At 42.7% G+C, this 12,285-nt stretch overlaps 1 protein-coding gene across 1 annotated transcript in view; it reads left to right on the top strand.

The window, feature by feature from the left end:
• LOC309584585 (polycomb group RING finger protein 3-like) overlaps positions 1 to 10,996 on the top strand; it is a gene marked incomplete at its 3' end in the record, with an annotated part of 221,660 nt that extends 210,664 nt beyond the window's left edge. Inside the window, exon 9 of the mRNA XM_082300680.1 lies at positions 10,949 to 10,996. Within this exon, the coding sequence (XP_082156806.1) occupies positions 10,949 to 10,996 (48 nt within the window). The remainder of the gene's footprint in view (positions 1 to 10,948) is intronic.
• Between the last annotated feature and the right edge of the window lie 1,289 nt (positions 10,997 to 12,285).

Here is a 12,285-nt window from a genome sequence, read left to right as displayed (position 1 = left end):
AAAGACAGTTTAATAATTTAAAAAAGGAAGTGAAGAAAAAAGACAGAGAGCTTCTTCCCCCCCCCCTTCCACCACCACCAAGAAAAACAAATGATGCAAAAGAAAACAACTGATCAATGTCTAGCCAGTCCCTGAGCAACAGCAACCCTCTCCAATCTCCACCCACTTTGTTTTATGGTTGAACGCAGCATCATATGGTATGGAATTTCTATTTGGTCAGTTGGGATCAGCTGTCCTGACTGTGACCCCTTCCAACTTTTTGTGCACCCCTAGCCTCCTCGCTGGTGGGGTGGTGTGAGAAGCAGAAAAGGCTTTCACTCTGTGCAAGCACTGCTCAGCAATAACTAAAACATTGCTGTGTTATCAACACTGTTTTCCTCACAAATTCAAAACCTAGCCCCATATTAGTTCCTATGAAGAAATTTAACTCTATCCCAGTGAAACGTGCACAAGGAGATACTGATATTCTCCTTTAGTTCATGGAAGTTTATCTGTGTAATCCATTTGTAGTATTTGCCAGGTTCCAAGGCTTCTCTGATGCAACAGAGGTGGCATTTTAATTTTATTATTTTGTTTTAGTATCATTACAGTTTGCTTTTGTATCATGCACTTTTAAATTATGTGCTCAATTTTGTGGCCAAATATAAATTCCTTGAACTAGAGTGCCTTATTCTCCCTCATGTAACATATTTTGACAATCTAAGATACTTTACTTTCTTTCAGACAACCCTGGTATCCATGTTTTCTTATTTTTTTACCTGTTTCCTGGTTTAAACTGCACCAATTATTCCAAGTTGACTAATCTATCTAATCCCCAAACTGTTGTCAATACTGTTTTCAGTCTCTCATGTTTTAACATGCTTATATATTTTTCCCACTATCTCTCTGAGCTTGCAAAATTAATCTCTGGTTTTCTTCCAGCACTATTGGTCTTCTGTTGCTTGCTTTCCATCCCCCTTTCTTCCAGTCAAAAGTCTGGTATTTTATTCTATTATTCACATAATCATTGTTGATAGAGATAATGGGTTCCGTTTAAAGGATTGGTGTATTTTAATAACTTCTATAGTAATCTATACTTCTGCTGTTTGATATAATCTTTTGTTGTGGGTTGACCCTGGCCAGCAACTAAGTACCCACAGAGCCACTCACTGTGCCCCCACTCAATAAAGTGGGTGAGAGAATAAGAACAGAAAAGTGAGAAAACTTACAGGTCCAGATAAAGACAGTTTAATAAGTGAAGAAAATAGAAATAAAACAAGTGATGTAAATGCAAATCATTCACCACCTCCCACAAGTAGAATGATGCCCAGCCAGGCTCTAAGCAATAGTCATCTTAGAACACAACCTCTGCCCCCCTCTTCCCCCATCTTCTGCTACCCCAGCTTTATTGCTGAGCATGATGTTCGCTTATATGGAATATCCCTTTGGTCAGTTTGGGTCTGCTGCTTTGTCCATGTCCTCTCCCAAACTTTTGCTTATCCCCAGCCTACTCCCTGCGGGAAGGGGGGGGGGGGTGGGGGGGGTGGGAAAGCCTTGATACCTTGATACTGTGCGAGCACTGTTCAGCAATAGCCAAAACATTGGTGTGTTATCAACAATGTTTTGGTCACAAATCCAAAACACAGCATCATGCAGGCTGGTATGAAGAAAACTAACTCCATTCCAGCCTAACCCAGTACATCCTTGTTGTAGTGCTAGGTTTAGTTTAGCAAGCTGCAGCTTTCCCTGAGAGCTCAGCGGAGCTGCTTAGGGCAGTGCGACCATTTTCGCCCTCCCGTAGTCCATTTCGGATGGCTCCGCAGTTTTGCTCCAGCTAGCTATCAGCTTTACAACACAGTGATGGCGAAGGAGGCAAGAAGGGTCTCTCCATGAGGGTTTTAGAGGATCTTTAATCTTACATCTTGTCCCAGCGATCCCCAGAGGCAGAGAGACCCCGTGATCCGGGCGCAGGGGGGTTTTGTCAGATCGCAGGGGTGGTACATGGGCAGAGTTGGGGTACAGGAACCAATAGGGAGGACCCGAGGGAGTGGCCAGGACTAGGGGCAGGGGAAAGTGGTGGGGGGGGGGGGAACAGTGTGAAAGGCATTTAATAAATGAATCAGTGGGAAATACAATCCCACACATCCTTTCTCCAGTTTTCCTACAATTTATTCTCCCATTCTATTAACAGCAACATATTGGACTGAGATAAACAAAATAGCCCAATCAAAATTTATAAAGAAATAACATTTATTATGTGACCGAAATATCGGTCTCAAAAGCCACGATCGAGAAAAGCAGCCCCGAGCCTGGGATCGGAGCTGGGTGAACACGCATAGATCTGACCTCTATCGCATCAGACCTCCCACGTTCACAAATGTTGCTCTGGGTGGTTCCTTTTTATACAGTTCCTGGGCAGAGTGCGAATTAATTCTATTCTTTTCCTGAAGTTGGACTGCACAAAGCCTTTCCTGGGTCTGATGAATTGTCCATCCTGGATGATGAATGGGCCATCTCTGATGATGAATGGGCCATCTCTGGTTCCTGGAACAGTTAGTTCCCAAAATGTCCAATTCCTTATCAGCTGAGATGTAGATATCAGAAGATGGTGATCAAGTCATCATAGTGTTAATGTCTCGGTGATAAGATCCAACCCCACCTGGGGTGGAATCCTCACCTATTGATTACATCTGTGCTGAAAAAACTTCTTGTTCAACTGCTCTAGTGTTGTGAAATTTTCCTCTCAGCCAGGTTCTGCGGGGGGGGGGGGGGGAGGGGGGGGGGGTTGAAACTCTGTCTCTGCATGGTTTTATTACATTTCAGTTTTATACATAATAGCACGAATTACATACTTCATTTATAACAGGACTAATATTTTTCCTTGTTCATATCTAGCATTTTTGTCAATGAACCATACCTTTAGTTTATTACTAGGTTCCTTTAAAGGACATGCGCATCAATATCTATCTTTTCTTTCCTGAGTGTAGCGGGTTGGGTTTGTAACCGGGGGGAAACACAAATTTAGTGTAGTGGTTTGGTCCAAGATACTCATTACTGTTTATCTTCTGTGAGATAAGAATTAGGAGAAATGCAAAGCAGGCACCAACTTTGCAAGAATATAAAGAAGTTTATTAACAGACCTAAAAGAAGAAAAAAAAATATACCACACCTTCAGAACTCTCCTCCTCCCCCGACCTTCCTCCCTTCTCCCACTGACAATGTAAAAAGACAACCCTTAAGATGTTCAGTCTGTTTACCACTTCCATAATAACCTTGTTCAGTCCATTTAGAAAGAGAAGTCTCTTCTTGCTCGTGCTATGAAAACATTATCACAACGAGACAGCCGCCCACTTCGAAATATTGTTCAGTCCATTTAGGAAGAGGAGTCTCTCTGCTCGCATGTGAGTCCCTTCCCCCGACTTGCAGCTTTTCCCGCAACTGCTTTCGAGGGTCCACTCTTGAAGGTTTTTGGGGTACAATTTTAAGGTTGAGCTGTTCAGAAACAAGAACAGAGGCCCTTCTCCTTCCCTGGGAGCAAAGGGTCTTCCTCATCTTCATCTTTAGGACTATCTCTGGGAGCATCTCTAGGAACTGAGGTTTTCTCCTTTCCCATTTGGAGCAAAAGTCCTCATTGTTTCCATCTCTCCCTGTCCAAACTTCTCATGAAATTACAGCTGCGTCAGCATCTGCCTATCTCGGCACAGGTGCTTTTGCTTACGAGTTGAACACTCCAACCCCCATATCTTCATGAAATTACAACAGGATACTCTGATATATCATAGCTTCACAACAGAATTTCAGCTTTAAGCATCTCCTCTCTCTCTTCCCTCAGGTTTTCAGCTCTTCACAGCAGTAAAAGGGTTAATCTCACCTCGGCCTTGCAGCTTTGCAGCTGGAATGTTGAATTTTTCTTATCGAAGTGGAGAGGGGGGAGAGCCAAGCCGCTCTGGCTACCCACAGCAAGGCAGTGGGGGGGGTTCCACGACTGGAACAGGTCCATCGGCCTCAGGATGGCCGTGGCCCGGCCCGGCCTGGCCCGTGCAGGGCCTGGCTGGGCCCACTGGCCCCTACACAGGCCCACAGCCACCTGTCCCAGCACCGGAAACGAGAGAGAGTTTAGTTCTCCTCCTGTTTTCTTTTTCTCTTAAAGGAATTTTCCCCATACATGTTGCCAGGGGGACAAATTGCTGGGTGCTTAAGAAAAACACAGGACTTGGCCACAGAGGGAGGGGTGCATCTCTTTCACCTAGGTTTGTGGCAGTCAGTTCCCGGCATTTGGACGGACAGAGAGGCTGCTTCTTCAGCTTCCTTCCTTCTACTGGAGGGACCCCGGAATTCCCAAGCCCGCCTTTCCCTGCCCCACTGGGAGCCGGGCTGCAGCCGCCCTGCTCCCGCTGTTGCTTTGAGCCTTCACTACTCTGTAGCCCCGCTTGCCCTGCCTGCTGAGACCTCCGGGGGTTCTCCACCGCAGCTCCGGAATTTTGATACATCTCGTCTGCCACCCGGGATTTTTGCTCGTCCCTGCTGTTCCAGCCTGCTGTTCCCAAGGGTCCAGCCAGACATCGAGATCGGCTGCCCAGGGGTTTGTGAAACCTTTCTTCTATCCCTCCCCGGGATCCCAGGGCACCAGTGCCATGTGCATCCCAAACTCGCTCCGGAGCGCCCTCTGCAGCCGTGGGGGAACCATGGCACCTGCCCTGCTCACCAGGAGCCACCAGCGCCCCTGCTGGCTGTGACCGGAACTGCACTCGAGGGGAAAGGGCCTGACAGCTGAGAAGGCTGGCACTGGGTTTGTGATTGCTTTGCTGTTGCTGCCATAGTTATTGTTGTTTGTTTGACTGCTTATACACATATAGATATATAATAGTAAAGAACTGTTATTCCTATTTCCCATATCTTTGCCTGAAAGCCCCCTTGATTTCAAAATTATAATAACTCAGAGGGAAGCGAAGTTGCATTTGCCATTCCAAGGGAGGCTCCTGCCTTCCTTAGCAGACACCTGTCTTTCAAACCAAGACACACCTCCCCCCTCCCACCTTGCCCCAGGCTTAATTTCACTCCTTCATTCTCAACTCTTCTACCCCCCTGAGCAGCACAAGAGGTATGGAGGGGTTACAGTCAGTATATGAGAGTTTCTCTCTGCCAGTCCATCCTCCTCACACTTTTTCCCTGCTCCAGATTGGTTCCTCTCCACAGGCTGCAGTCCATCAGGAAAAAATCTCCTCCAATATGGACTCTTCCACAGACTACAGTCCTGTCAGAAAAATCTACTCCAGCATGTTTCTTCCACAGTCTGCAATTCCTTCGAGAAATATCCAACTGCTCCAGTGTGGGGTCCTCCACGGGCTGCAGTATGAATATCTGCTCTGGGGAATACCTGCTCCAGCGTGGTTTCTTTCACAGGGTGGAGGGGAATCTCTGCTTCAGCTCCTGGATCACTTCTTCCCCTTCCTTTTTCTTCTCTGACCTTGGTGTTTGCGCTACTGTTTCTCACTTTTTTACCCTCTCCTCTGCCTGTCTGGCATTTTTGTCCTTTCTTAAATATGTTTTCACATAGGCACTACCAGCTTTGCTGATTGGCTCAGCTTTGGTCAGCAGTGGGTCCTTTTTTGACACGAATGAAATTGGCTGTGCCTGGTACAATGCAGCTCCTAGTCTCTTCTCACAGAGGCCACCCCTGCAGCCTCCTCACTACAAAAACCTTGCCACAGACACCTAATACAATTGGATTACATCTGGACTGTCAAGGGTGAAAGCTTCTAAGACTGTTATAGCCCAGACTGCTGCTAAACAGTCTTTCTTACAGCCAGATAATTTCTGTTCAGCCCTCTGAAGAGGATATGCTTTTTAATTTTGTAATGGTACTGCTCCCATGGAATCAATCAGAGCTTTTAAAAGCAACTTCTTTCAGTTTAGTTAAAACATCAAGTTCCTTGATCCAGTTCCATTCCTGATTCTTTCTCATTAATTTCCATAATGGTGTTACAAATGGAGACGAGAGCTTAGATTTCTGGCAGTAACTCTGCTTGAGGTGGCCTGCATCCCAAATGGCTCTTGCTTGCAAGTTCTTAAGAATGGCCGATTAGGTCTATTATTAAATGAATTATTTATTGAATAGACACAAGATTAACACACATAAGACTTTAAACAGACTTACTACACAGGATAAAACAAAAATAACTACTAGTAGATAAAAATACAGTGCATGATAAAAGGTACCTATATTACAGCTAGTGAAGAAATAGTATAGATTAGGAGTCAATGTGACTTAGCACTGAATTGATGGAGTACACACAGAATTCTTTCACTCACTTTCCAGAAAAGTAACCACAAAGATGCGTCCAAACTTCAGAAAGAAGTCCTACACGTTTCCAGGGTGTGTATAGGAAACTTCTGACTTCATGAAAGTTTGTGCAGCTTTTATAGTTTGTAAAGTGAAGCGTCTGTCAGTCATAAATTCTAGCAGCTTACCTCCCTACATCCTGTTCTCAAGGCAAACTGTTTATTGTCAACTGGGAGTTCCACCTCTGGCGCCAGAGAGAGATAATTCACTAGCCAGAGACAACTCACTAGTCAGACAAGCTAGCCTGGGTTATCTCATCAATTCATGTGAGGGGGAAAATGCCCGAAACTATCGAACCAGCTGATAGAACAGATAAGCTCTTCTGTGGTAGGGGGAAACATCATGCCACAAATGGTCTCCTGATACCAGCAAAGTTTTCTTTTTCCCCAATTACAATACCTGAGTAGTTTACCTGGTGTTGCCCTAATTGGGCCTTATTCAAATTTACTTTAAATCCTGTTTAGTCTGTTAATCTTAAAACTCAGATACTTGTCTCTTACACTTCTGTAGCTCCAATCACTAGAATTTTATCTGCATAATGTTTATTCTTTTTAAAACCCCTTCAGTGCCTAAATAAAGGTATATCATTTGTCTCTAAATGTGAAATCAAATCTCCAAACTGATTCTTCAGTAAGTCAGATGGCAATGAAACAGATCTATAACTGAAAACCACTTGTTATTTTCTTGTAAATTAGCAATAATATCAGATATGTATGCCACAATAGCAGCCACTCTCAGGATGAACTTATTTATCTGACAGTAGTCTACCATCACTCTCCAGGACTTTTATCAGCCTTTTTAACAGGCCATAATGGAGAATTATACTGTCAGGCCCTTGAGGGCACTAAGAGGTTTTAATGGTCCTGACCAGTCTTACTCAGGGCCTGCCTCCACATTCTCTGCTTGGGAGCCCCAGTTCAGCTCAGTCTTGGGCCTTCAGTCCCTACCTGAGCTATGCCATAGGAGTACTGGACTCCAGCTCAGTCACAGCTGTGCTTTGCCATGGACCTGGACCTTGACCTGCAACCTGATTTCCTAGTCTGACCTTGGTCTTGCCTCATCACTATGGACCTACTCGGTGATCACTGTCTGACTCTGGTTACTCTCATCAGTCATGCAGATTGACTTCCTGTCTTGATCTTGGACTTGCCTCATCACCATGAACTTCCTGGTCTCTTAGTTGAACCTGTTTATTGTCCCTGGGTCTATACTGCTCACCTTGCTCAGGTACTGTGAAGTCTCTGGCCAGCAAGGCTCCTGCCTTGCTGGCCTCGTTATCACATTTGGCTCCTCATCCCTCAGGGAGAAAATGTCCCTCACTGCACCCTGACATATGTGTTTATAATTTCTCACAAAACACCTTGTTCTAAACATTCCTTAATGATTTTTCCCAGAGCAAGCCTAGCTTTTTTAGGATATGGATATTGTATAAGGGAGGCAAACTGAGGGTCCCATTGTTTCAACTTGGTAATTTTTTTTTTCCACACTGTAGGACTTTTTTCTGCCATTATCCTGGGACCTGTTGTTTCCAGAATTCTTTATCTATTTCAGTTATAGTTTGTACATCTTCTCTCAAATCTTTATACCAGCCTTTCCCTGCTTCCGTTATTCTTTTATATTTCTACAAAATATCACTATAAAAATTAAGATTCCACATTCCATTATCCAGTCAATTCTTAAAATAAGAGGTTCTTTGCTATTATTTGCAACCTCATACTTGATATCAGCAGCTTACTCCCCTGTTATTAGATCCATAATATAATATTTAAGGCCTTTACCTTCCTTTCTGTTGATAGAGACTGCCTTCATATTTTCTTGTTAAATAAATTCTTTAAGACAAGTTTTAGACAAAGTGATTCATGCTCCTGTGTCCAGGAAAACACTGTATTTTTTTCTACTTCATAAAAAATATTGGGGTTGTTCCTCCCCCCAGCATTCTACTGTATTCAGCACACAGGTACCATTCATATGGGTAATCCTGGACCCAAAGCAGACTGCTCTATTGTTGGTTTTCATCAATTTGGGGTAGGGCAGTGAAGCTTGAGCACTGAGGTATACTGCTGCTATTGCTCTTCTTTTCAGCTGTTGTATCACTCTTTTTAGTTTATCCCATGTTTTTTCCTAATCCATTTTGCCATATTTTTTTCCTGAATCATTTAACACTTTCCACAGCCTTATACAGATTTGGTCCATTTCTTCTGATTTACAAACCTTATTGTCACCATTTCCTGCACATTTCTCTTACCCTTATTTCTCTGCAATCTCTTCTCTGTCCATCTTCATAGTTACTGTAAGTCCCTGCTTTTTTCTTGATCCATGAAAGAATATTTTCCCTTTTCTCTTAAACCTAGTCCCTGATACTTCTTAACACACTGTTATTTCTATCCATTGATTCCAGGTAGGTTCTCCTGCATTTTGCTGTATGGACAGTTGTTGAGAATAGCAGGGGTGCATTTGAGCAGTTTATTCTCATAATTCATCCACTATTCAAGGAATATTATTCATCCTTATTTCTACCATGGAAACTGGAACTACTTGTATCCCATCAGGAAAGGGTGGTCAGAACATGATAGATATGTCCTGGCAATGTTTGAGAAACCCCACATTTGTTCATAAAACATTCTCCATCTTCTGGATTAGTGCAACTAACAGAAGCATCCAACAGATGCAGCAGTTTGCACAGTGGTTTCTGGGAACAACTTTTGAGATCATCAGGGCACTCCTAGGAACCCCTTGAGGAACTTCAGGGTGCTTGATGTTGCTGGGAAAGGAGAGTGTGATTCTAGCAAGCTCTAGCAGCAGCTGAGTACTGTCAATTGTTCTTCATCAAAGGCTGTTTTGAGCTTTTGTTCCAGCTGACTCCTAATTAGAAATGGTCAATAACACTTTCAGCAGGTGCTAGGGAGGGGCTTATATAACTGCTGAACCTAGCACTAATAGAGGTACTGAGCAGGCATAACATTTGTTATGGTAGAGTACGCAGAAGTTGTCTAGAAACTCTGCTGAGGGTAGTTTATGTGTTTTCAGCAATAGTAATGATGTACTTTGGGGCATGGTCCTCAGCACTAACTAGAGCAACTATCCCTGGAATATCAGATGTCTTGATTCAGACTGAGCTCCAGAGGAAGATGTATCTCTTCAGGCCTTTGGCTGCAGGGAGTGCCTGGGGCTTCTTGCTAAGGCTGGAGTAGGAGGACATGGTGCCCTTGTTTATTGGTCCTTGGGAGAATTTCACATGTTTTCTTCATGAAGTTCTTCAAGGGGAAATGCCAAGTCCTGCACCTGGGGAAGAACAACCCCATGCACTGATACATTGGGGGCCACCTAGCTTCAAAGCTGCTTGTCAGAAAAGAACCTCTGATCCTGGTGGACACCAGGTTAAACAGGAGCCAGCAATGTGCCCTTGCTGCAAAAAAGGCTAATAGTGTCCTGGGCTGCATTATGCAAACTATTGCCAGCAGATTGAGGGAGGTGATCCTTCCCCTCTACTTAGCATTGGTGAGGCCACAGCTGGAGTCCTGTGTCCACTTCCAGCTTCCTCAGTACAATAGAGACATGGATATACTGGAGAGAGTCCAACAAAGAGCCACGAAGATGATTAAGGGACTAGAGTATCTCTCCTATGAGGAAAAGCTGAGATGGCTAGGACTGTTTAGCCTAGAGAAGAGAAGGCTCGGGGGGGAGCTCATCAATGTATATCAATACCTGAAGGGAGGGTGCAAAGAGAACCAAGCCATGCTCTTTTCAGTGGTGCCCAGTGACAGGACAAGAGTCAATGGGCACAAGCTGAAACACAGGAGGTTCTGTCTGAATGTCAAGAAACACTTCTTTCCTGGGAGGGTGACTGAGCACTGGAAGGGATTGTCTCTCGTTGGAGATATTCAAAAGCCATCTGAACATAGTCCAGGGCAACTGACTTAAGGTGACCGTGCTTGAGATGGTTGGACCAGATGACCTCCAGAAGTGCCTTCCAACCTCAATCATTTAGTGATTCTCAGCATAAACTTTTCCTCTCTTTGGCCTGCTCTTTTCAGGTAACTATTGCTCCATCCACACACATAAGTACTTAAAGAGCCAATTCATACAAACTCATGCAGAAGAGGCTTTTATGACCATTCTTTATGTTGTATAAACCTGATCTGTAGAACTGTGCACTGCAGGATGTAGATGTTAAAAGTTTTACATAGCTTTAAAAAAGCAATGGGTAAATTCACAGAAGAATTATTGGGTAAGGACTATTAATATAGAGCTCTACATCTATCTTAGGAAATTCCTGAATTGTTTGAGATTGGGAAGCATTCTGGAGACTATTGCTATTTACTTGCCCTGTTCTTATGCCCTTCCCCAAGGGTCTCTGATTGGCTCCTGCTGGGAACAAGTTCTATTCTAGATGGCCAGACCTAGTGTTAGGTAGCTACTCTTAGGATGAATAATTACTGAGACAAAAGTTGAATGATTCTTTTGGGAGGAGCTCTGTAGGTCAGGTATCTTGGTAAAAGTTTGAAATATAGCTACTCTGATAGTCTCTCTAAACTTTAATTTAGGAAACAGATAAGTTTTATTTATAAAGTATATTAATTCCTTTTGGTTTTGCCCCTTAACCTGTCTGATGATTCTGTCTTGCAGAAAGCACCTCTACTGCTACATTACAGACCCAAAATGGACTTGCTGTAGGAGAACTTTATTGTCCTTCTAGACATTTGGGGTTTTTTGCAGAGACTATCATCTGACACCTTAGTGCAGCACTTAACTCTCATGTGACAAACCAGCAGAATAATTTTGGAACACTGTAGTGCTTCTACAGCACTGAATATTTCTAGGGATGTTCTGCATGGATCTTTGGACAAAAAAAAATATTTTTTTTGTACAAATGAAATAAATGTAAACTCAACAGGATTCTACAAGCACTGAGTTTACAGATAGTGAAAACACTGCAGAGTTCCATGGAGCTCAGCCTGATTCATCTATTTGTAGTTGCACAAAAATAACTTAAAATGGTGTGGGAGAAAGTTAAAATGTTGCTTTTAACACCAAATTACTACTTTTACTTTTTTTTTCTTTAAACTTTACAACTTGTTTCAGTATATTTTTCTGAGGTGTTCTTGTTTTCTGTAGTATGCCCAATTATGTCAGCTTTAATCAAGCCATTCTATAGAGCATTGAACATAATTAATTATACAGTGACTGATAATATTTATTAGGCTGCATTGAAAACTTCATAAAAGCCTAGAGATCCAATTACTTCATTAGTTTTGCACAATGCTTGTTCTTTATTATGTTTTAATATCTCCACTTTGCATGTTGATTTGAAATGAGTTCACTTCATATTTTAAAATATGCCTTAATATTTTGCCATGACATAAATTACATCCGATCATAACAAATACTCATAAGCACTGAACTTGTGAAATTGTTTTAAAGCAAATATTCCATAGAATTGTGGCTTGCAAAATTTAAATTTTACTTTAGGAAATATTTGCTATTTCATTAGCTTTTAAAACTATGGCTGTTGGGCACCTTTTGTTGATGTTGCACAAGTTTCCATTCATTAGCTAAAAATTCTTCAGTTAACTACAAACCAATTCTGTATGAAACCATATCTGTTTATGGCTCAATTACTATTTATCATTGAGGTCAGATTAGATTACTGGGGCACTGTCTGGCCTAAACTGATAATTTTGCTTGTGTCAAGCCCTGAGAGATGCAAACTACCATATGTGTATGTGTGTTTGTGCACAGACATGCAAGCACCTTAGAGAACAGACCTTCAGTACTGCTTAGCAGTGTTGACTACACTGATTGAAAGGCCTTTTAAAATAATCAGCTTCAGTAAAATGTTGTAGTAGTTTAAAGTGACTTCTGCAAGCTGTATGTTGCATAGCATTATATATAGCATGGATGGGAGTGTGTCTGACATGGGGTCTTAGGTAACTGAAAAGAAGATAAGCAGTATTATTGGCAGC

This window comes from Coloeus monedula, assembly GCF_965178545.1.
Source record: "Coloeus monedula genome assembly, chromosome: W".
Lineage (NCBI taxonomy): Eukaryota > Metazoa > Chordata > Aves > Passeriformes > Corvidae > Coloeus > Coloeus monedula.
Note: the sequence above shows the minus strand (reverse complement) of the source record. Positions and strands in the feature narration are given on the sequence as shown.